The sequence below is a fragment of the Sycon ciliatum genome, chromosome 7, assembly GCF_964019385.1.
Source record: "Sycon ciliatum chromosome 7, ocSycCili1.1, whole genome shotgun sequence".
In the NCBI taxonomy this organism is placed as follows: domain Eukaryota; kingdom Metazoa; phylum Porifera; class Calcarea; order Leucosolenida; family Sycettidae; genus Sycon; species Sycon ciliatum.
In genome coordinates, this window is record NC_088649.1 from 5,083,900 (window position 1) to 5,110,867 (window position 26,968).

Consider the following 26,968-nt stretch of genomic DNA (forward strand, 5'->3'; position numbering starts at 1 on the left):
TAGTGGGCGTTCACGGTATTCAGTCAAAGATGCTAGTAGATTGTAGCAATGATATAGATACATTGTATGATACATGAAAGCGGAAATTGCATACCAAACAGCATAACGAAAATAATGAACATAACAAACTGCACCAGGTCACAAGTAAATAACAATACCACCAGCAGCAGCAGCAGCAGCAGCAGCATGCAGTGAGTCATAATTACGTCATAAGATATTAGAAACATGTGAAGTTTGCCGAGCCAGCAACAAACAAACACGCACACAAACACACACGTGTACACACACACACAAACACACACATACACACATACACGAAGCCATGACAATAACCTCTGCGCACTGGATCTAAGCGCAGCTTGTGCACACAAAGTAGTAATATTGCTACTCTAACACTGTATACGCATGACCTGTGTTCTCTGGGTATTGTGGAAAAATGACTTTTCTTCACTTGGTTTGGATACGGAATGACTTTGAACAAATGAACACAGGTCATGTAGATAAGCTAAATTTTGCATTGGTAACAAGCAACATTGATCAAAAAATAACGCATGTGAAATTAATCTGATTTGAAACCGGAGGGGAAGAGAGAAAGGCAGATAGATAGATAGATAGAGAGAGAGAGAGACACACACACACCCACACCCACACACACACACCCACCACCCACACACACACACACACACATACACACTCACGCACGCACACACACACACACACAGGCTGTGTCCTGTGTACCGTTAAACAAGCAACGCCGCACACGACCTAGCTGCTACACGTTCTCAGCCCTGCTGTACTCCGTGTCTCCTTGGGCTGATGCTCTGGCTGTTACTGATTGCAATCAGAAATAGAGTAAAAACACTACCTAGCTATCAACACACCCACCCACACACAACAAACACTGTGTCTGTGGGTGGAGTGAGAAAAGTGCTATGTGGGATGTGGACGGACGGCAGCAATGCCCGCTAGGTGACGGAGATTCTTGTTGCGATGTTGCCGTAGACCTCGTACCCAGTCCGATCGCACAACGACTTGGCATACTCAGCCGTTTGTGCCTGTGAACAGAATAATGTGCAGAAATGGCCACACACACACCCACACACACGCAAGCGCACACACACATGCGCGCACACACACGCGCGCGCACACACACGCACACACGCACCCACCCACCCACACACACCCACACACACACACACACACACACCTCAGACTTTAGACCTCAGACATGCCCATCGCGGGAGCGATGATAGCGAACAGCTATGTTAGACATAGCAACTTGTGCTGGGATTACACCATTCAACAGCTTGCAAGGCTGATGAATTGACCGCCACTATTTTTAGCCTGGTATCCACCACACAGCTGTTTGAAGTGACTTTTTCTGGCCAGTGAATCCCTATTTTTCATTTTTCCATTTTTTCTATTTTTTCTATTTTTTTTCTTTTTCTACACACACACCACACCACATACTCCGGCATACACTGGCTGTTGGTAACCACCCAGGAGAATGAAAGAAAAGTCAGGAAGAGTCTGAGAAAGAGAAGAAAGACGTGTGTGACCATAATCGTCGGGAATCGAACCCGCAACCTATCGATTGGAAATCGCTGCACATACCACTGCACCATATGGGACACACACACACACACACACACACACACACACACACACACACACACACACACACACACACACACACACACACACACACACACACACACACCTCAGACCTCAGACATGCCCATCGCAGAAGCGATGATAGCGAACAGCTATGTTAGACATAGCAACTTGTGCTCGGATTACACCATTCAACAGCTTGCAAGGCTGATGAATTGACCGCCACTATTTTTAGCCTGGTATCCACCACACATTTGAAGTGACTTTTTCTGGCCAGAGAATCCCTATTTTTCATTTTTCCATTTTTTTACGCACACACACACGGCTGTTAGCTGCACTTGGATCGCGGCAACTTAGTTTTCTGCACGTGAACCATGAAAAATCAATGCATGCTTATGCATGTTCATGCATAACCAGTCAGCTGGCCTGCTCGCCCACGCATTTGACAGGTAACAATTCCATCAAATTTGAGATATCGCTTCGTTCTAAGTCTCAAAACAGTTCTAAAGTCACCAAACCACGCTGGTAATCGATGGCTATTCAATGTTAACATCTTCAGGAAGACTTCAGCCGTTTCCCGAGAGTTTGGGCATCTTTGCCGTTATTTTTCACGGTGTTCTTCTTCCTCCTGTCTGGAGCTGCAATTGCATCCTGGAATTATTTGAAAGGTATTTCGTGCGGGCTGTGGGGGGTTCCAACAGGCATAAACTGACATCACTATAGGATAACTGGTAACTTTCACCCTTCAAGGAGGCAGAGCAATGAGAATTTTTTTGTGGCGGTCGTCCAATTTTTGTGGCGGTCGTGGCTGTATTTGTGCACTTCCAAGGCTTTCATTCTGCCTGATACTACTCTCTACTGTATGGGAATCGTTGTTTAGGCACATGTAGCTGTCTTATTTGGTAGATCTGCTGTTTTCAATCACTTGGGACACTTTGTCTAGCCTATTTGTCTTTCGTTCGTGCCATCTATCAGTTTTTGTGGGGTGCCTTGACCTGTATTTGTGAAGTTCTCGAGTAAAGACCCTAATTCTTGACTGGAGTCACGTCTTGAATTGAATTTGCTGGGTGAGCCCTCGTTCACGCAGTTGTACTTATCGTAATAGTCAATATCTGCTTGCTGGACGGACTAGCGGCTAGAACAGGGATGACCAAATGGTCCAAGTGTGTACTAGTACACGATTATTGTTTCCATCATCGTGAAATGAGCGGTGTGGAATTGCAGTCGTCTGCCTTTGGCACTGAGGACATGAGGAGAGTTGATTGTTACTTCTGCTCAGCAATGAAGCGATCATCAGCTCTCTTTGTTCTAATTATTGAGAGGACATACCGGCATCGCAATCAAGTAAAGATTAGGCAAACCTCGCCAACCTCCAAAGAGAGTCGAAGATATTTTCTCCAAAATGCAAGAGTTTGTGACTTGCATTTGCGTGCATACATGAGCAAGTCACGGACCATGTACCACGGCACGTGCGCGGTTACCATGCCATCTCGAACCGACGCCATCTTTCTAAGTTGCCGCTTCTTGACAGCCGTGCACACCACACCACATACTCCGGCATACACTGGCTGTTGGTAACCACCCAGGAGAATGAACACACACACACACACACACACACACACACACACACACACACACACACACACACACATACACACACCGTCTAACCGCGTCTAACACCGTGCACAGCCTAGGCTTACACTAGTGAAACCTGTTTGTAAGTACAATGTGTGCGCAGGTAAACATTAGCAGAAAACTGAGAAATCACCTTCCACCACTGACTGTACTGGCCCAGCAGAGAGGCTATACTAGACTTACGTCACGTGATCTGATTTCAGAGAACAGTAGCACTGTGCATACAAACAGCTCTAGTAAGCCCATTGCGCAATGACGTAATTTGTGCCACGAACACCCCACACAGCCACCTGGGTGTGGTCGTCTGGGGTGTTGAACAGTATATTGCTGATCCCAGCGCACTCACATGCATCACTCATACCTTCTACATTTCGCAATGGGCTTATAGGTTTTCTTCACACACACACACGCGCACACATACACACGCACACACGCGCATACACACACACACACACATACACACACATACGCGCTCTCGGTCTCTGTCTGTCTGTCTGTCTCAAACACATACAAAGGCACATTCTCCATAGCACAAGTCACCTACCATTGTTTTCCTGCTAGCTGCGCCGGTTTTGCTGGCAAGATTCCACAACTTCATGATCAATTGCCCTGTGCCTTGATCTCGTACATCCATGTGTGCAAGCATTCTACACGCATAAACACATACACATCCATGTGTGCAAGCATCAAACACATCCACACATAAACACAAACACATCCATGTGTGCAAGCATCCAACATATCAACACATAAACACAAACACATCCATGTGTGCAAGCATCAAACACATAAACAGATCAAGACTTGTGTACATTCGTCTTTGCTGTTTGTGTTACCCAGAGCTCACTGACTTGACAGTTTGAGAAATCTAGCAAGGGAAGTTCGGGCATGGTTTAAGGCCCCTTGCACACTACATAGAAAATCCCATTTTTGTTGCGTTCCTGTAAAAGTTACCATGCAAACGGTCTCCTTTTCGCGGGAAACCTAAAATGTTGCGCAAACGTATTCAGCAAACTCCAGACGGGTATACAAAGGCGCGTTTATGTTCTATTTGCATTTCTGGACCGTAGTTTGCTTTGCACCTGTCCTTCCGTGAGACTTCTTGACTCTTGTCGTCAGCTCTTTTTTCCTTTCGATTTGTTCCTTGTTTTGAGTAGTTGCACGTTGTTTGTTTCCTTCTGTCGCGTTGAAGCTAGTTTGAGAAGATGAAGTTCAGCATGCCGAAAGCTGTGTTCAATGACGAGATGGAGGGGAAGTTGATCGAGCTGTGGGCACACTACCAGCGGGAGAAAAGTGGAACGATGAAGAAGAGGTCACAGAAGGAGAAAGAGATCGCTGAAGACCTCAATCTGTATGCTAGGAGTGTTGGCCTGGACATGGCATTCGATGGGAAGTCGCAGATCCATGTCGAAGTGATAGCATTTCACCAACACTCGACAAACATTTCTGCAGACCAAGCTCGGAGAGAAAAGTTTAAATTTTTTTAAAATTTCCCGCACTATTTCCATGCAGCACCGGTGAGGCGGCAGCTGCCATAGAAAATTTTATGAGTATTTTATTAAAACGAAAATGTCTTTTCAAGTGTGCAATGGAACTGATCGGGACTTGCTTGAAAATGACGCATACGCTAAAAAGCAACTTTTTACTTGTACGTAGTGTGCAAGGGGCCTAAACCTGGCCTTGGAAAATAGTATTTTCATTGCTTTCAGGTTCGGCCTCATTTTCTCTGCGCTGCGCTGAAGAGTCCACAAAGGACGAAGCAGCTCTGTCCGCAGATTGAGTAGCTACGTGTACAAACGTAGGTGAAAACTGTCATTGTGGAAATATTACTACTTTTTTGTCACCTTTGGGGAAATAGTGACGTCATATCTCATAATAAGAAGAAATGAGGACCAAGGAACTACAAGTTACGGTATAATGTCCACTAACACCACCAGTTGCTAAACAATCAGCTCACGCGATAACATTGCACGACACTGACCGACGATAGCGACGTTCTACACCTAACTAATTTCATCCTTGGCTCTCCGCTTGAGTCCAATCACACATATCCCATATCTATGGCCTTTCCCCATAAAAATTCATGTCATTCCGAGTTAGGGACATTTCATACCGTCAGGCTAAACGAGGTATGAGCGTAGTACAGTCTATGCACAGTTGAGTCGCCGGGTATACACTCAACTTCGCTATTAACGACTGCGGATATAACGACAATTCGCGAATAACGACAGAATTTCCATGCCCAGAGCAAAGTCCATTCTATCTGTAAACATATAGTGAGACTTCGGGTGTAAGGAGACTTCGCGAATAAGGACACTTTTCTGATGCCCCACCGAGTGTCGTTATACGCAAAGTTGACTGTACATTGATATGGTGTGCATGGGGAAATCCTAGCCTGGTCGTCCTTCGGCGCCCGACAGTATTCTAGTAACACTATTACTTACATCTTGACAAGCTGCAAAGCAAGGGCGGCTTGTTTCGGGATTGTCTGCAAGGAGAAGAGCACACGTGCACACACACGTGCACACACACACGTGCACATGTGCACACACAAGAACACATGCACAAACGTGAACATACGCACACACGCACACACACACACACACACACACACACACACACACACGCGTGCACACACACAAACTCGGAAATCATCGCTGAATAGATCCAACATATAAGGAGAGATGGTACAGTCGCTGCTGCAAGCGTCTCACTCAGAGAGGGGAAATCCCAGCTATGTACATCCCACTCAGAGAGGGGAAATCCCAGCTATGTGGATCCCACTCAGAGAGGGGAAATCCCAGCTATGTGGATCCCACTCAGAGAGGGGAAATCCCAGCTATGTGGATCCCACTGGGAGAAGAGAAACCCCAGATATGCGGGTCCTACTGGGAGAGGGGGAAGTCCCTGCTATGTGGGTCTCACTGGGAGAGGGTACAATGCCTAGGCGCCTGCTACAAAGGGTCCCACCCAAGAGGGGAAAAACGAGCTATATGGGTCTTGCTGGAGAGGAGTCTGTGAATATCCTGGACATGTAGGTCCCATTGGGAGAGGAAGAAATCCCTGCTTATGAGTCTCACTGGGAGAGGGAACCCCCAGATAAGTGGGTGCTACTGGGAGAGGGGGAAATCCCCGGATAGGTGGGTCCCACTGGGAAAGGGGGAAATCCCCGGATATGTGGGACTGTGGGTAGCACCAGGCCAGGAGAGGGGAATTCATTTTTTTTCATATTCAACTATAAAATTCAAGTACATGTATATTAAAAAAAGATACCGATGGGGGTTGAAATCCATACTTATTCCCGGTCACTGCTTACTAGTACCCTAATCCGAACCTGGTGCACGTACACTTACATGCATGCGTGGACACACACACACCCACACACACGCAAACGCACACAAACGTGCGAGCACACACCCAGACACACACCTGCACACACTTTAGAAGCCAGCGCCAAGCTAACTCACCTCTTTACGACTGCCAAGCTGCTTCAAGATGTCAAACAATTCGTCAATCACACCGTTGATAATCTCGGAAAGTGCCTCGATGAACTTCCGGTCTGCAGCGTACAACTGGTCATTGCTCTCCACTGTCCGTAAGAGACAAAATATGCATACGCACACACACGCATACACGCGCACACATACACACACACAGACACACAAACACACACATGCATGCACACACAGACACACAGATACACACACACACACACACACACAAGCGCGCACGCACACAGACGAACATCGAAAAGCGAAACGATATTTCTTCATACACATTACAAACATGGACATTCGTATAGAAATTTCATCTGTGGCGGGCAATGCTTGCAGTGAGTAGGAATGAGAACGCAACCCGTTTTCCAGAGCTGCCTAATAATACCAAATAACTCATCATGCGTAGTAGCCTCACAGGATAATAATATGGCATCATACCATAGCCAAGGTTCATGACCAAGTCACCGTCGCACGAAGGTAATAAAGGCGAATGCGCGTGCATTTCCACCTTCTGTACGACAAGCAGCAATGCGCAGCAGAAACTACCTCGGTGACACATTAAAATGGCCAGATGCAAACCGGTGTGTCGTGTAGCAATGGTGAATCACGGATACCTTCACAAAATAACTTTGGCGCGGAGTCATTCTGCCCGAGTTGCAGGGTTTATGTACTCAAGGTGTCAGTGGTGATTCTGCAAACAACAGGCTTTGAAATTTATGGCCGATCCTTATTCAGAGCAATTGTAAAGTGAGCCAGTGTTCAGTATGTCTCACCTTTCTTGATAGTGTAGCTATACTCGTCCTGGTCAAACAAACACACATGTACAAACACAAACACGTGCACGTGCGTACACAAACGCAGAGGAAACAAATTCAAACAGTGGAGTGGAAGTTGAATCACATAAGTTTCCAGCCTTTCCAGGCTCGTTTGCGGCAGGGCTGATTTATGCCCGCTGGCATTATAGCATAGTTGGTTCAAGACACGCTTGGGGTCAGCAGGTCGAGGGTGTAATCAGTACTAATCACCATCGCAACGTGCAGTGAGTACGACTCAGGTAGAACGTTCATATATGGAGTTGAAACTCACACATGGTTTTACTGTAGTACGGTCTTGTGTCGTCTTACTACACGCTGTGACTCCCCGGTGCATTAGCTGTTGATCATGAGTAGTCTCAAACATACAGTCAAACCTCTTTTGACACACACAAACGGACCAACGGAATTACTACGGTTTGTCATAACAGAGGTAAACCGTCATGAACACTACTTGCGGAAGTTTGACATGTCAGTGTTCCTCTTTTAATGAGATTCTACGGTGCCTGCCTTTCAGCATACAGAAAGGATAGCAACCACACTGACTTACCTGCCTTTCAGCACACAGAAAGGATAGCAACCACACTGACTTACCTGACTAGCTGCACACAACAGTGACAAGATGTTGAGGGAGATTTGAGCCTTGGCGTCGGATTGCTCGTCCCTGTCAAGATGGTATAATGGAAGTGCACATATACACACCCACACCCATACAAACACACACACCCACCCACACACCCACACAAACACACACACAAACACACCCACACAAACACACACACAAACACACACACACAAACACACACACAAACACACACACACACAAACACACACACACAAACACACACACACACAAACACACACACACAAACACACACACACAAACACACACACACACACACACGTGCGCGCATGTGCACACACACACACACACACACACACACACACACACACACGCACACACACACACCATTGGACCATTGGACGCCCATCGCCGGAGGCGATGATAGCGATGCTACAGCAGAAGCCATAGCAACTTGAGCTGGGATTGCACCATTCAACAGCTTGCAAGGCTGAAGAATTGGCCGCCACTATTCAGCCTGGTCTACACCACACAGCTATGAAGTGGCTTTTTCTGGCCAGTGAATCCCTACTTTTTGGTCTTTTTTTTACTTCTTTTTTTTTCCCGCACACACATCACACCACATACTCCGGCATGCACTGGCTGTCGGTAACCACCCAGAAGAATGAAAGAAAAGTCAGGAAGAGTCTGAGAAAGAGAAGAAAGACGTGTGTGACCATAATTGTCGGGAATCGAACCCGCAACATATCGATTGGAAATCGCTGCACATACCACTGCACCATATGGGACACACACACACACACACACACACACACACACACACACACACACACACACACACACACACACACACACACACACACACAGATACACCCACACATAGATACTATTGCTGTTTTGCCCAACACATTTCACTCAAATTGATACGGTCTAATCCAATCGCGTCACTCAAGTTTGCGCCTTGCATCATTTCGCAGCCGAGTGTTGGCAGGTCCAACTCACCATGCGTATTCCCGCACGACATTCATCAGGCCCCGGAGAATCCACAATGGCTCACGCTCTGGATGATCCTACACACGGAGCAACAGCAACAACAGCAGAAGGAGACCCGATATCGAAACAGCAGCAGCAAGTGTCCAGAAAGTTCGAAAGAAATATTTTTCACACAAAGTCTATCAAACTAAACTACTAAACTTACTCAAAGATACTGCAGAGAATCATCAGAGAATGCACAAAGCACAGAAAATCCATCGGGAAGTTACAGAGAATCTTCAGAGAATCCATAAACCACAGAAAAAACCGTGGGGAAATTGCAGCGAATCCACAGAGAATACACAAACAGAAAAAAAACTGTGGGAAAATTACAGAGAATCTTCAGAGAATCCACAAACCACAGAAAACCACGGGGAACTGGCAGAAAAACCACAGAGAAATCGCAGAGATACCACAGGGAAACCATGGGAAGCCAGGAGCGCTTTGTGACAGGCAGAACAGCAGTGCAGGACGTACCGGCACGACAAGAAGCGTAGATAGCAACTGGTTGACATATGCTAAGACCCACGGCTCTGTACTGCGCTGAACGCTGTCAATTTCTGGATGGATAAAAGGAGAGACAATGAGCACACAGGGTAACAAGTTCATGTAGAAAAATCCATACCTCGTTTATCCGGGTGGTTAGGGACCGCGCACCGCGAGTAACTTTGAAACGTCCGTAACTCCGAATCACGTACATTTTCACACAGCTATACACCACTACTCAAAAACGGTCTCTTGGCTACAAATTCTTCCAAAAAAATCCCACATACCTTTTGATGGGGAAATGCCACAGATTATGGCATATGACATCACTATTTTTTAACAAAAGTGACAAAAGACTGAAAAGAGTAGTAATATTACCACTGAAAAGAGTAGTAATATTACCACTGAAACATATACCGTACTGGCAATATATGTTGCCGCAGTGAGGCCATGAAGCGTTACATTGGCACATGTTTGCCGCACGCAGGGCGTTACATGCAAAGTCGCACAGGAGCCGTTACACAGGTTTCTATATTGCCGCAGTCCTTTTTTTGCTATTGCCGCATCACTTTTTGCTATTGCCCCATCATTTTTTTGCTTGTGCCGCATCATTTTTTCTTTTCATCCACATTGAAGGCACAGAAATTCAGTTGCTATCCAACTGTTACAAACCCGACGGCAAAGGGCGACAACGATATCAATAGAAGACTGTATATTTTAACTATCAGAGTGATCTGTTCACAAAAAGATCATCAATTTTTTTAAAGGAAAGTGACATAGGGGAAGAGCGCTTCCTCCAAAAACTACTTTTCACCACGCGGTACACGTGCTTTCACAGTTTTCAGCCTTTTTTTTGCAGTGCAAACTGCAATGAAAAGATCGCCGCACCCCGCCGGACGCGCGTTACGAACTCAACGAAAATGTGTCGCACTAGCCTGGTCGCGCGTTACGCCGCACCCCCCTGCGTTACGCGTTACGCGGCAACATATATTGCCAGTACGGTACATATACATGTAGAGTAAAACCTGTAACTAACACCTTCTCATAAATGTATCTCTTATTGGCGATGGTGCCATCTTGAGAATGAAGAATTCAAAAAACTAAAGACCACCGTGACTAGCAACTAGCCTGGTACTACAGACCACTTTGCCAGGCACGGACGGTCTCACATTCATATAATGGTTGTGCGGCGCAAACCTCTAACGAAGGACCACCTGCCACTAAAGACCGCTTTCTCTGGAACCAAGGGGTGGTTGTTAGTCACAGGTTCTACTGTACATTAGTTTACAGGAGAACAGACATCCCTAACCCTGCCATCCTTACATCCAGTCAGACATCCATACATCCCTAACCCTGCCACCCTTACATCCAGTCAGTCATCCATACATCCCTAACCCTGCCATCCTTACATCCAGTCAGACATCCATACATCCCTAACCCTGCCATCCTTACATCCAGTCAGACATCCATACATCCCTAACCCTGCCATCCTTACATCCAGTCAGACATCCATACATCCCTAACCCTGCCATCCTTACATCCAGTCAGTCATCCATACATCCCTAACCCTGCCATCCTTACATCCAGTCAGTCATCCAGACATCCCTAACCCTGCCATCCTTACATCCAGTCAGTCATCCAGACATCCCTAACCCTGCCATCCTTACATCCAGTCAGTCATCCATACATCCCTAACCCTGCCATCCTTACATCCAGTCAGTCATCCATACATCCCTAACCCTGCCATCCTTACATCCAGTCAGTCATCCATACATCCCTAACCCTGCCATCCTTACATCCAGTCAGACATCCATACATCCCTAACCCTGCCATCCTTACATCCAGTCAGTCATCCATACATCCCTAACCCTGCCATCCTTACATCCAGTCAGTCATCCATACATCCCTAACCCTGCCATCCTTACATCCAGTCAGTCATCCATACATCCCTAACCCTGCCATCCTTACATCCAGTCAGTCATCCATACATCCCTAACCCTGCCATCCTTACATCCAGTCAGTCATCCATACATCCCTAACCCTGCCATCCTTACATCCAGTCAGTCATCCATACATCCCTAACCCTGCCATCCTTACATCCAGTCAGTCATCCATACATCCCTAACCCTGCCATCCTTACATCCAGTCAGTCATCCATACATCCCTAACCCTGCCATCCTTACATCCAGTCAGTCATCCATACATCCCTAACCCTGCCATCCTTACATCCAGTCAGTCATCCATACATCCCTAACCCTGCCATCCTTACATCCAGTCAGTCATCCATACATCCCTAACCCTGCCATCCTTACATCCAGTCAGTCATCCATACATCCCTAACCCTGCCATCCTTACATCCAGTCAGTCATCCATACATCCCTAACCCTGCCATCCTTACATCCAGTCAGTCATCCATACATCCCTAACCCTGCCATCCTTACATCCAGTCAGTCATCCATACATCCAGTCAGTCATCCATACATCCCTAACCCTGCCATCCTTACATCCAGTCAGTCATCCATACATCCCTAACCCTGCCATCCTTACATCCAGTCAGTCATCCATACATCCCTAACCCTGCCATCCTTACATCCAGTCAGTCATCCATACATCCCTAACCCTGCCATCCTTACATCCAGTCAGTCATCCATACATCCCTAACCCTGCCATCCTTACATCCAGTCAGTCATCCATACATCCCTAACCCTGCCATCCTTACATCCAGTCAGTCATCCATACATCCCTAACCCTGCCATCCTTACATCTAGTCAGTCATCCATACATCCCTAACCCTGCCATCCTTACATCCAGTCAGTCATCCATACATCCCTAACCCTGCCATCCTTACATCCAGTCAGTCCTCCATACACCCCTAACCCTGCCATCCTTACATCCAGTCAGTCATCCCTACATCCCTAACCCTGCCATCCTTACATCCAGTCAGTCATCCATACATCCCTAACGCTGCCATCCTTACATCCAGTCAGTCATCCATACATCCCTAACCCTGCCATCCTTACATCCAGTCAGTCATCCATACATCCCTAACCCTGCCATCCTTACATCCAGTCAGTCATCCATACATCCCTAACCCTGCCATCCTTACATCCAGTCAGTCATCCATACCCCCCTAACCCTGCCATCCTTACATCCAGTCAGTCATCCATACATCCCTAACCCTGCCATCCTTACATCCAGTCAGTCATCCATACATCCCTAACCCTGCCATCCTTACATCCAGTCAGTCATCCATACATCCCTAACCCTGCCATCCTTACATCCAGTTAGACATCCCTACATCCCTAACCCTGCCATCCTTACATCCAGTCAGTCATCCATACATCCCTAACCCTGCCATCCTTACATCCAGTCAGTCATCCATACATCCCTAACCCTGCCATCCTTACATCCAGTCAGTCATCCATACATCCCTAACCCTGCCATCCTTACATCCAGTCAGTCATCCATACATCCCTAACCCTGCCATCCTTACATCCAGTCAGTCATCCATACATCCCTAACCCTGCCATCCTTACATCCAGTCAGTCATCCATACATCCCTAACCCTGCCATCCTTACATCCAGTCAGTCATCCATACATCCCTAACCCTGCCATCCTTACATCCAGTCAGTCATCCATACATCCCTAACCCTGCCATCCTTACATCCAGTCAGTCATCCATACATCCCTAACCCTGCCATCCTTACATCCAGGCAGTCATCCATACATCCCTAACCCTGCCATCCTTACATCCAGTCAGTCATCCATACATCCCTAACCCTGCCATCCTTACATCCAGTCAGTCATCCATACATCCCTAACCCTGCCATCCTTACATCCAGTCAGTCATCCATACATCCCTAACCCTGCCATCCTTACATCCAGTCAGTCATCCATACATCCCTAACCCTGCCATCCTTACATCCAGTCAGACATCCCTACATCCCTAACCCTGCCATCCTTACATCCAGTCAGTCATCCATACATCCCTAACCGTCAGGCGAAATTACTGGTCAGTCGGCGTCACGCATTTTTCACAAAAATTTGCGTTTCACCTGCTGGGAGAGTATGCGTGTACTCGAGTCTCATCCTGAGTACGTTTTTTTCTTCTTTTTTTCAGCTCCAGTATAGCTGTATTTTTCATTGCAAAGCCGTCCTCGATTGTTGTGTTCGTTGTTCAAACGAAGTGGACATTCAATCATGAAGGCAGAGGACATAGGAGCCTGATTGGAGTTTCTCGTGGCATAGGACGACCACACAGAGACACTTTGGGATTTTCTGAATATAAAATACCGTACGCACGATGCTGAGATCAATTTGTGCGATATCAAATTGTTTGTGATCTACCACATCGAGCAGAACGGTATCCAAACACAAGCTTACCGACGGTTAGGCTGCCGACCTGACTGGACAAATGATCCCTGGCTTCACCAGACGCCGGACGTCAGACACCATGTCCTTTGCCGCGACGTCCATCTCCAAAAAGAACTCCATCTTCGTCGTGAAAAGGCTTGAAATACTCAATATTCAACCGAGATTCGCGGTCTCACCCTTTCTCAGATCGAATCATTTTTTGTTGTAGCAGTTGCAGGGCAGATCCCCGCCACTACTTCAACAGAAGATGGCTCCAAAGCATACCTGGAACAAGCCATATCGAGGTTGCAAGCCACCCCTCTCAGCACTTTTTTTGAAGAAATTCGAAATTTCAATGGTGGAAGATATACTATGAAGAGAATTTCAAAAAGTATATTTCGCGGAGCGATCGCTCAACCTACGTCATTCAAACTTTGCAGGATGGTTCAGACGTACATGCTAGGCATGGAACCACAGAAGATGATATCATAGCTGACACACAGAGGCACACACACAGCAGATTCGTGTGCACAGATACTAAATTAGTGGACATCGTCATCTTCTTCCCGCTGATCTCAAATGTACGATGACGTGCTATTTCGCCTGACGCCTGCCATCCTTACATCCAGTCAGTCATCCATACATCCCTAACCCTGCCATCCTTACATCCAGTCAGTCATCCATACATCCCTAACCCTGCCATCCTTACATCCAGTCAGTCATCCATACATCCCTAACCCTGCCATCCTTACATCCATCCAGTCATCCATACATCCCTAACCCTGCCATCCTTACATCCAGTCAGACATCCATACATCCCTAACCCTGCCATCCTTACATCCAGTCAGTCATCCATACATCCCTAACCCTGCCATCCTTACATCCAGTCAGTCATCCATACATCCCTAACCCTGCCATCCTTACATCCAGTCAGTCATCCATACATCCCTAACCCTGCCATCCTTACATCCAGTCAGTCATCCATACATCCCTAACCCTGCCATCCTTACATCCAGTCAGTCATCCATACATCCCTAACCCTGCCATCCTTACATCCAGTCAGTCATCCATACATCCCTAACCCTGCCATCCTTACATCCAGTCAGTCATCCATACATCCCTAACCCTGCCATCCTTACATCCCGTCAGTCATCCATACATCCCTAACCCTGCCATCCTTACATCCAGTCAGACATCCATACATCCCTAACCCTGCCATCCTTACATCCAGTCAGTCATCCATACATCCCTAACCCTGCCATCCTTACATCCAGTCAGTCATCCATACATCCCTAACCCTGCCATCCTTACATCCAGTCAGTCATCCATACATCCCTAACCCTGCCATCCTTACATCCAGTCAGTCATCCATACATCCCTAACCCTGCCATCCTTACATCCAGTCAGTCATCCATACCCCCCTAACCCTGCCATCCTTACATCCAGTCAGTCATCCATACATCCCTAACCCTGCCATCCTTACATCCAGTCAGTCATCCATACATCCCTAACCCTGCCATCCTTACATCCAGTCAGTCATCCATACATCCCTAACCCTGCCATCCTTACATCCAGTTAGACATCCCTACATCCCTAACCCTGCCATCCTTACATCCAGTCAGTCATCCATACATCCCTAACCCTGCCATCCTTACATCCAGTCAGTCATCCATACATCCCTAACCCTGCCATCCTTACATCCAGTCAGTCATCCATACATCCCTAACCCTGCCATCCTTACATCCAGTCAGTCATCCATACATCCCTAACCCTGCCATCCTTACATCCAGTCAGTCATCCATACATCCCTAACCCTGCCATCCTTACATCCAGTCAGTCATCCATACATCCCTAACCCTGCCATCCTTACATCCAGTCAGTCATCCATACATCCCTAACCCTGCCATCCTTACATCCAGTCAGTCATCCATACATCCCTAACCCTGCCATCCTTACATCCAGTCAGTCATCCATACATCCCTAACCCTGCCATCCTTACATCCAGGCAGTCATCCATACATCCCTAACCCTGCCATCCTTACATCCAGTCAGTCATCCATACATCCCTAACCCTGCCATCCTTACATCCAGTCAGTCATCCATACATCCCTAACCCTGCCATCCTTACATCCAGTCAGTCATCCATACATCCCTAACCCTGCCATCCTTACATCCAGTCAGTCATCCATACATCCCTAACCCTGCCATCCTTACATCCAGTCAGACATCCCTACATCCCTAACCCTGCCATCCTTACATCCAGTCAGTCATCCATACATCCCTAACCGTCAGGCGAAATTACTGGTCAGTCGGCGTCACGCATTTTTCACAAAAATTTGCGTTTCACCTGCTGGGAGAGTATGCGTGTACTCGAGTCTCATCCTGAGCACGTTTTTTTCTTCTTTTTTTCAGCTCCAGTATAGCTGTATTTTTCATTGCAAAGCCGTCCTCGATTGTTGTGTTCGTTGTTCAAACGAAGTGGACATTCAATCATGAAGGCAGAGGACATAGGAGCCTGATTGGAGTTTCTCGTGGCATAGGACGACCACACAGAGACACTTTGGGATTTTCTGAATATAAAATACCGTACGCACGATGCTGAGATCAATTTGTGCGATATCAAATTGTTTGTGATCTACCACATCGAGCAGAACGGTATCCAAACACAAGCTTACCGACGGTTAGGCTGCCGACCTGACTGGACAAATGATCCCTGGCTTCACCAGACGCCGGACGTCAGACACCATGTCCTTTGCCGCGACGTCCATCTCCAAAAAGAACTCCATCTTCGTCGTGAAAAGGCTTGAAATACTCAATATTCAACCGAGATTCGCGGTCTCACCCTTTCTCAGATCGAATCATTTTTTGTTGTAGCAGTTGCAGGGCAGATCCCCGCCACTACTTCAACAGAAGATGGCTCCAAAGCATACCTGGAACAAGCCATATCGAGGTTGCAAGCCACCCCTCTCAGCACTTTTTTTGAAGAAATTCGAAATTTCAATGGTGGAAGATATACTATGAAGAGAATTTCAAAAAGTATATTTCGCGGAGCGATCGCTCAACCTACGTCATTCAAACTTTGCAGGATGGTTCAGACGTACATGCTAGGCATGGAACCACAGAAGATGATATCATAGCTGACACACAGAGGCACACACACAGCAGATTCGTGTGCACAGATACTAAATTAGTGGACATCGTCATCTTCTTCCCGCTGATCTCAAATGTACGATGACGTGCTATTTCGCCTGACGCCTGCCATCCTTACATCCAGTCAGTCATCCATACATCCCTAACCCTGCCATCCTTACATCCAGTCAGTCATCCATACATCCCTAACCCTGCCATCCTTACATCCAGTCAGTCATCCATACATCCCTAACCCTGCCATCCTTACATCCATCCAGTCATCCATACATCCCTAACCCTGCCATCCTTACATCCAGTCAGACATCCATACATCCCTAACCCTGCCATCCTTACATCCAGTCAGTCATCCATACATCCCTAACCCTGCCATCCTTACATCCAGTCAGTCATCCATACATCCCTAACCCTGCCATCCTTACATCCAGTCAGTCATCCATACATCCCTAACCCTGCCATCCTTACATCCAGTCAGTCATCCATACATCCCTAACCCTGCCATCCTTACATCCAGTCAGTCATCCATACATCCCTAACCCTGCCATCCTTACATCCAGTCAGTCATCCATACATCCCTAACCCTGCCATCCTTACATCCAGTCAGTCATCCATACATCCCTAACCCTGCCATCCTTACATCCCGTCAGTCATCCATACATCCCTAACCCTGCCATCCTTACATCCAGTCAGACATCCATACATCCCTAACCCTGCCATCCTTACATCCAGTCAGTCATCCATACATCCCTAACCCTGCCATCCTTACATCCAGTCAGTCACCCATACATCCCTAACCCTGCCATCCTTACATCCAGTCAGTCATCCATACATCCCTAACCCTGCCATCCTTACATCCAGTCAGTCATCCATACATCCCTAACCCTGCCATCCTTACATCCAGTCAGTCATCCATACATCCCTAACCCTGCCATCCTTACATCCAGTCAGTCATCCATACATCCCTAACCCTGCCATCCTTACATCCAGTCAGTCATCCATACATCCCTAACCCTGCCATCCTTACATCCAGTCAGTCATCCATACATCCCTAACCCTGCCATCCTTACATCCAGTCAGTCATCCATACATCCCTAACCCTGCCATCCTTACATCCAGTCAGTCATCCATACATCCCTAACCCTGCCATCCTTACATCCAGTCAGTCATCCATACATCCCTAACCCTGCCATCCTTACATCCAGTCAGACATCCCTACATCCCTAACCCTGCCATCCTTACATCCAGTCAGTCATCCATACATCCCTAACCCTGCCATCCTTACATCCAGTCAGTCATCCATACATCCCTAACCCTGCCATCCTTACATCCAGTCAGTCATCCATACATCCCTAACCCTGCCATCCTTACATCCAGTCAGTCATCCATACATCCCTAACCCTGCCATCCTTACATCCATCCAGTCATCCATACATCCCTAACCCTGCCATCCTTACATCCAGTCAGACATCCCTACATCCCTAACCCTGCCATCCTTACATCCAGTCAGTCATCCATACATCCCTAACCCTGCCATCCTTACATCCAGTCAGTCATCCATACATCCCTAACCCTGCCATCCTTACATCCAGTCAGTCATCCATACATCCCTAACCCTGCCATCCTTACATCCAGTCAGTCATCCATACATCCCTAACCCTGCCATCCTTACATCCAGTCAGTCATCCATACATCCCTAACCCTGCCATCCTTACATCCAGTCAGTCATCCATACATCCCTAACCCTGCCATCCTTACATCCAGTCAGTCATCCATACATCCCTAACCCTGCCATCCTTACATCCAGTCAGTCATCCATACATCCCTAACCCTGCCATCCTTACATCCAGTCAGACATCCATACATCCCTAACCCTGCCATCCTTACATCCAGTCAGTCATCCATACATCCCTAACCCTGCCATCCTTACATCCAGTCAGTCATCCATACATCCCTAACCCTGCCATCCTTACATCCAGTCAGTCATCCATACATCCCTAACCCTGCCATCCTTACATCCAGTCAGTCATCCATACATCCCTAACCCTGCCATCCTTACATCCAGTCAGTCATCCATACATCCCTAACCCTGCCATCCTTACATCCAGTCAGTCATCCATACATCCCTAACCCTGCCATCCTTACATCCAGTCAGTCATCCATACATCCCTAACCCTGCCATCCTTACATCCAGTCAGTCATCCATACATCCCTAACCCTGCCATCCTTACATCCAGTCAGTCATCCATACATCCCTAACCCTGCCATCCTTACATCCAGTCAGACATCCATACATCCCTAACCCTGCCATCCTTACATCCAGTCAGTCATCCATATATCCCTAACCCTGCCATCCTTACATCCAGTCAGACATCCATACATCCCTAACCCTGCCATCCTTACATCCAGTCAGTCATCCATACATCCCTAACCCTGCCATCCTTACATCCAGTCAATCATCCATACATCCCTAACCCTGCCATCCTTACATCCAGTCAGTCATCCATACATCCCTAACCCTGCCATCCTTACATCCAGTCAGTCATCCATACATCCCTAACCCTGCCATCCTTACATCCAGTCAGACATCCATACATCCCTAACCCTGCCATCCTTACATCCAATCAGTCATCCATACATCCCTAACCCTGCCATCCTTACATCCAGTCAGACATCCATACATCCCTAACCCTGCCATCCTTACATCCAGTCAGTCATCCATACATCCCTAACCCTGCCATCCTTACATCCAGTCAGTCATCCATACATCCCTAACCCTGCCATCCTTACATCCAGTCAGTCATCCATACATCCCTAACCCTGCCATCCTTACATCCAGTCAGTCATCCATACATCCCTAACCCTGCCATCCTTACATCCAGTCAGTCATCCATACATCCCTAACCCTGCCATCCTTACATCCAGTCAGACATCCATACATCCCTAACCCTGCCATCCTTACATCCAGTCAGTCATCCATACATCCCTAACCCTGCCATCCTTACATCCAGGCAGACATCCATACATCCCTAACCCTGCCATCCTTACATCCAGTCAGTCATCCATACATCCCTAACCCTGCCATCCTTACATCCAGTCAGTCATTCATACATCCCTAACCCTGCCATCCTTACATCCAGTCAGTCATCCATACATCCCTAACCCTGCCATCCTTACATCCAGTCAGACATCCCTACATCCCTAACCCTGCCATCCTTACATCCAGTCAGTCATCCATACATCCCTAACCCTGCCATCCTTACATCCAGTCAGTCATCCATACATCCCTAACCCTGCCATCCTTACATCCAGTCAGTCATCCATACATCCCTAACCCTGCCATCCTTACATCCAGTCAGTCATCCATACATCCCTAACCCTGCCATCCTTACATCCAGTCAGACATCCCTACATCCCTAACCCTGCCATCCTTACATCCAGTCAGTCATCCATACATCCCTAACCCTGCCATCCTTACATCCAGTCAGTCATCCATACATCCCTAACCCTGCCATCCTTACATCCAGTCAGTCATCCATACATCCCTAACCCTGCCATCCTTACATCCAGTCAGTCATCCCTACATCCCTAACCCTGCCATCCTTACATCCAGTCAGTCATCCATACATCCCTAACCCTGCCATCCTTACATCCAGTCAGTCATCCATACATCCCTAACCCTGCCATCCTTACATCCAGTCAGTCATCCATACATCCCTAACCCTGCCATCCTTACATCCAGTCAGTCATCCATACATCCCTAACCCTGCCATCCTTACATCCAGTCAGTCATCCATACATCCCTAACCCTGCCATCCTTACATCCAGTCAGTCATCCATACATCCCTAACCCTGCCATCCTTACATCCAGTCAGACATCCATACATCCCTAACCCTGCCATCCTTACATCCAGTCAGTCATCCATACATCCCTAACCCTGCCTTCCTTACATCCAGTCAGTCATCCATACATCCCTAACCCTGCCATCCTTACATCCAGTCAGTCATCCATACATCCCTAACCCTGCCATCCTTACATCCAGTCAGTCATCCATACATCCCTAACCCTGCCATCCTTACATCCAGTCAGTCATCCATACATCCCTAACCCTGCCATCCTTACATCCAGTCAGTCATCCATACATCCCTAACCCTGCCATCCTTACATCCAGTCAGTCATCCATACATCCCTAACCCTGCCATCCTTACATCCAGTCAGTCATCCATACATCCCTAACCCTGCCATCCTTACATCCAGTCAGTCATCCATACATCCCTAACCCTGCCATCCTTACATCCAGTCAGTCATCCATACATCCCTAACCCTGCCATCCTTACATCCAGTCAGTCATCCATACATCCCTAACCCTGCCATCCTTACATCCAGTCAGTCATCCATACATCCCTAACCCTGCCATCCTTACATCCAGTCAGTCATCCATACATCCCTAACCCTGCCATCCTTACATCCAGTCAGTCATCCATACATCCCTAACCCTGCCATCCTTACATCCAGTCAGGCATCCATACATCCCTAACCCTGCCATCCTTACATCCAGTCAGTCATCCATACATCCCTAACCCTGCCATCCTTACATCCCTAACCCTGCCATCCCTACATCCAGTCAGCCATCCTTACATCCCTAACCCTGCCATCCTTACATCCAGTCAGCCATCCTTACATCCCTAACCCTGCCATCCTTACATCCAGTCAGACATCCATACATCCCTAACCCTGCCATCCTTACATCCAGTCAGTCATCCATACATCCCTAACCCTGCCATCCTTACATCCAGTCAGTCATCCATACATCCCTAACCCTGCCATCCTTACATCCAGTCAGTCATCCATACATCCCTAACCCTGCCATCCTTACATCCAGTCAGTCATCCATACATCCCTAACCCTGCCATCCTTACATCCAGTCAGTCATCCATACATCCCTAACCCTGCCATCCTTACATCCAGTCAGTCATCCATACATCCCTAACCCTGCCATCCTTACATCCAGTCAGTCATCCATACACCCCTAACCCTGCCATCCTTACATCCAGTCAGTCATCCATACATCCCTAACCCTGCCATCCTTACATCCAGTCAGACATCCATACATCCCTAACCCTGACATCCTTACATCCAGTCAGTCATCCATACATCCCTAACCCTGCCATCCTTACATCCAGTCAGTCATCCATACACCCCTAACCCTGCCATCCTTACATCCAGTCAGTCATCCATACATCCCTAACCCTGCCATCCTTACATCCAGTCAGTCATCCATACATCCCTAACCCTGCCATCCTTACATCCAGTCAGTCATCCATACATCCCTAACCCTGCCATCCTTACATCCCTAACCCTGCCATCCTTACATCCAGTCAGCCATCCTTACATCCCTAACCCTGCCATCCTTACATCCAGTCAGCCATCCTTACATCCCTAACCCTGCCATCCTTACATCCAGTCAGTCATCCATACATCCCTAACCCTGCCATCCTTACATCCATTCAGTCATCCATACATCCCTAACCCTGCCATCCTTACATCCAGTCAGTCATCCATACATCCCTAACCCTGCCATCCTTACATCCAGTCAGTCATCCATACATCCCTAACCCTGCCATCCTTACATCCAGTCAGTCATCCATACATCCCTAACCCTGCCATCCTTACATCCAGTCAGTCATCCATACATCCCTAACCCTGCCATCCTTACATCCAGTCAGTCATCCATACATCCCTAACCCTGCCATCCTTACATCCAGTCAGGCATCCATACATCCCTAACCCTGCCATCCTTACATCCAGTCAGTCATCCATACATCCCTAACCCTGCCATCCTTACATCCAGTCAATCATCCATACATCCCTAACCCTGCCATCCTTACATCCAGTCAGTCATCCATACATCCCTAACCCTGCCATCCTTACATCCCTAACCCTGCCATCCTTACATCTAGTCAGTCATCCATACATCCCTAACCCTGCCATCCTTACATCCAGTCAGTCATCCAGATTATCTGGCCTGATTGCTGAGAAAGAGGAGGAGGGAGGGAGGGAGGGAGGAGGGAGGAGGAGAAGGAGGAGGAGGAGAAGGAAGAGAGGAGAAGGAGAGGGGGGGGGGGGGGGAAGGAGGGAGGGAGGAAGAGAAGGAGAAGGAGGAGGAGAAGAAGTAGGGTTGTTTGGTAAATAACACTGTATAATGTAGGCGAATTCAATACCTTGTGTCTTAGGAATCTCGGACAGGGTGCTGATTGCCGCTTTGAAGAATGAGTCACCTACACACACACACACACGCGCACGCACGCACGCACGCACGCACAACCTGCTCATCAGTGGCAAAAGGAGAGACAACCACAGCAGCAGCAGAAGCATCAGCATCAGCATCAACAGCATCAGTATCATCATCAGTACCATCAGTGGCTCATTGCTCACCTTGCGTAATGGCTTGGTTGAGAAGTGCCACTTGACCAGAGAGTAGATACAGGTTCAGCCTCATGAAGGCGTCCGTCACTCCCGGTATGGTGATGAATGTGTATGCAGCACAGGCCTATGCAAGCGCAAACACGCACACACACACGTGCACACGTGCACACACACACACACACACAAATACACACACATACAAATACACACACGTGCCCATTGCTGAAACGATGATAATGAACAGCTATGTTAGACATAGCAACTTGAGCTGGGATTACACCATTCAATAGTTTGCAAAGCTAATGAATTGACTGCCAATGATTTTAGCCTGGCCTACACCACACAGCATCCCCCCCCCCCCCCCCATAAACACATACACACATGCATATTCATAGCCTTTATACGTGTTCCACTCACACCGCACATTGTATACTGTACAGTGTGGCTTATAGACAGGGGTGTCTCAAAGTACTCTACATCGGTGTGACCATCAAAAGGCGGGAGAGCCGGGAACACTTTAGGAAACTTGAGCCCAAATAGCCCATAATGCACTGCTCCAGAAATCACAGGATCAAATTTTTGGTGCAGATTTGGCCGCACCCGCCGCACCGGTTCCGACGCTCCTGATAGATGAGTTTTAAAACAAACTGCCATAACTCTGTCAACCTGAGCTGAAGACCTTTCCAACAACATCTCTACTCTCTAGGGATAAAGTAGTATATGAAAATCTTTGCGCTCGGACAGACACTGATACAAAGAAAGCGCCGTACTCACGCGGACAAAGGCGGACGTCTTCCGGGAATGATTGCCTTTGACCATGCGATGTGTCTCGACAGCCAGACTGTTCACACGCTGTACAAGACAGAATAGGTAAAGAACGGGACCAATACGACAAAGAGAAATCTGTCAGCGCCGAACTCACATGATTTTAATCTCGCTTTGAAAATTTTGTTCAACCACCAGTTCCAAAACAGGAAGAACCGAAACATCTGTCTGTCAGAAGGAATTTTCAATCCGAAGGAACCTCTTGTTGCTGTTGTGGGGAATGCACGTGGTCGGCTGCAGAGCGCAACGGTGGTGGTGGTGAATTGGACACCAGATTCATGATGAAAAATATATACAGAGCCGAATGCTGCTGATTACCTCTTTATACGGAGAATTTGCAATAAAGGAAAAGAAGATGCGACAGTGAAAATAACAATGAAGGAAGATTCAAACAAGTTCTCGTACAACACACACCAGGAATCATGGTTGTACTAATGGTCAACGCAACCAATGCATCTTCTTTTCCTTTGGAAAATCTATTTTCCATTGCTATCAGGGTCGGCCGGATTTTCTCTGTGCTGGGCTGACGAGTCCACAAAGGACGGAACAGTTCAGTCCGCAGATTGAGTGCACAGACAGCATAATAATTATGTACGTTTGTACATGAACAGAACCCGGCCAACTGACCCCATTTGCAGCCGAGCAAAGTGACTCGAACATGTTGAATACTGGCTGGTCAGAATACTATGTACATACACTGATTTTTTCGGTTTCACAGCAGACAGTCCACTTCTCACCTGCACGAGAAACATAACGACAGGCTGTAGGTTGGCGAAACCAGCCCTGGCGTCCACCAAGAAGTTCAAGTGAGCCTCGAGATCGCGACCGTGTGTGACCTGTATAGTACATGCACACATGCGTGTAGACCCATAAATGCATGCATGCATGCACACTCAAACTCAGACCTGCCCATCGCGGAGGCGATGATAGCGAACAGCTATGTTAGACATAGCAACTTACTTGTGCTGGGATTACACCATTCAACAGCTTGCAAGGCTGATGAATTGGCCGCCAATAATGTTAGCCTGGTCTACATCACACAGCTGATTGACACGAGCACACACACGCATGCACGCACGCACACACACACACGCGCTCCGCACGCCCCCCCCCCCCCCCCCCCCCCCCCCCCACATACACACCTAGAATGACTGTACTACTCCAAAGTACGTCACCCAGACAACAACAACAACAACAACAACAACAACAACAACAACAACAACCGTTTCTCTTATTGGCCACAGGCCATCGTGAGAATAAAAGATTTCAAACCGTGGCACTATAAGGAGCAGCATCATCATCATCAGCATCATCAGCACAATCCACTGGAATTCCAAAGCAATAGCACTTATCGGAGAGAGTAGAACTGCAGCTACAGTACTAGTGCCACGTACCCGTCTCAGGAAGTTGACGATGTAGTTGGAAATCTGTCGCTCCTCGTCACGGAGACTCAGCGCACTGAAACAAACAAGGAGAAGTGAGCCGATAAGCATCAACACAATGCAGCAGCAGCAGCAGTAACAGCTACCGCAACAATGACACCACCAGCAATAGCAGTAACAGCCGGGAAATCGGGGAGAGCAGTAACAGAAGGGACGGCGTCAATGGCAGACATGCTGGGCGGGTGAGTAAGTGAATATGAGTGTGTGTGTGTGGGGGGGGGGGGGGGGGAGGGGGGCACACGGGTGAGGGAGTGGTGGAGTGGCCAGGTGAGGTAGTGTGTGGATGAGCAGTTAGGTGAGCAAGTGAGCAAGCTAGAGAGAGAGAGGGAAAGAGAGGCAGGGAAAGGAGAGAGAGAGAGAGAGAGAGAGAGAGAGAGAGAGAGAGAGAGAGAGAGAGAGAGAGAGGAGAGAGAGAGAGAGAGAGAGAGAGAGAGAGAGAGAGAGAGAGAGAGAGAGAGAGAGAGACACACACACACACAGATACAGAGAGTGACAGAGAGACAGGGGTACAACACCATGGATCAACAGCACCGTCCATCAGAGCCAAGAGTTGTAGTATCACTCACTTGATCGAGTCATGAAGGACTTTGCACACGTACATCATGCCGTTGATGGTCACAGGGTCAGATGTGGCATCAACCTGATGCCTGTTCGATACAGGCGGGGAAAACAGCCAGAGAAAGAACATAGGTAGCATCAGCTTGACGTATGAGTCAGGCGCAGGAAAAAAGAGGCGCACGACAGGACGAAGACGAGTTGCAGCGAGGTCATAAGGGAGAATGGCAGATGTTCATACTGAGGAAGGATTCCAATCAATAAAAAACTGATCAAAAGTCATGACGTACAATCATGCAGTAAACAAAAGACAGTTGTTTGCTCGAAAAACAAATTCCCCGCGAGTTGACCAGACACTGGACTCAGAACTTGGGTGCTGGTAGCAACCAACTTTCTTATAAAAAAAGGATCAAAACGGTGCCGGCTAGACTGAATTTCAAAGAAGAATGCTGGGACCGTCTGACACCGACACGACCAGACTCTAGTGTTATGTACTGACCGGATGAAAGCTTCGACGACCACCTTGCACACATCCACCTTGACAGCATCGCGCTGGAAGACG

General features: G+C 47.7%; 1 protein-coding gene across 1 annotated transcript; it reads right to left on the reverse strand.

Annotated features, from left to right (window-relative positions):
• LOC135820807 (VPS35 endosomal protein-sorting factor-like) lies at positions 1-26,962 on the reverse strand. The gene is made up of 15 exons (XM_065333852.1): positions 26,906-26,962; positions 26,418-26,498; positions 25,804-25,867; positions 25,147-25,245; positions 24,359-24,436; positions 23,594-23,708; positions 23,380-23,436; positions 9,651-9,733; positions 9,144-9,211; positions 8,153-8,222; positions 7,520-7,547; positions 6,717-6,838; positions 5,694-5,737; positions 3,794-3,896; positions 1-1,055 (listed from the first exon to the last, which is right to left on the reverse strand). Exons 2-15 carry the CDS (start codon positions 26,453-26,455, stop codon positions 966-968), a joined length of 1,059 nt encoding a protein of 352 aa, XP_065189924.1. The 5' UTR covers positions 26,456-26,498; positions 26,906-26,962; the 3' UTR covers positions 1-965.
• Between the last annotated feature and the right edge of the window lie 6 nt (positions 26,963-26,968).

Excerpts from the sequence above, each read along its gene's own strand:
- LOC135820807 (XM_065333852.1), bottom strand. The coding sequence starts at position 26,455 with ATGATGTACGTGTGCAAAGTCCTTCATGACTCGATCAA. Across the intron at positions 9,734-23,379 it reads CGAGATTCCTAAGACACAAG|AAATTGACAGCGTTCAGCGC; the intron begins GTATTGAATTCG and ends TTATCCATCCAG. Across the intron at positions 8,223-9,143 it reads GTCGTGCGGGAATACGCATG|GGACGAGCAATCCGACGCCA; the intron begins GTGAGTTGGACC and ends CCATCTTGACAG.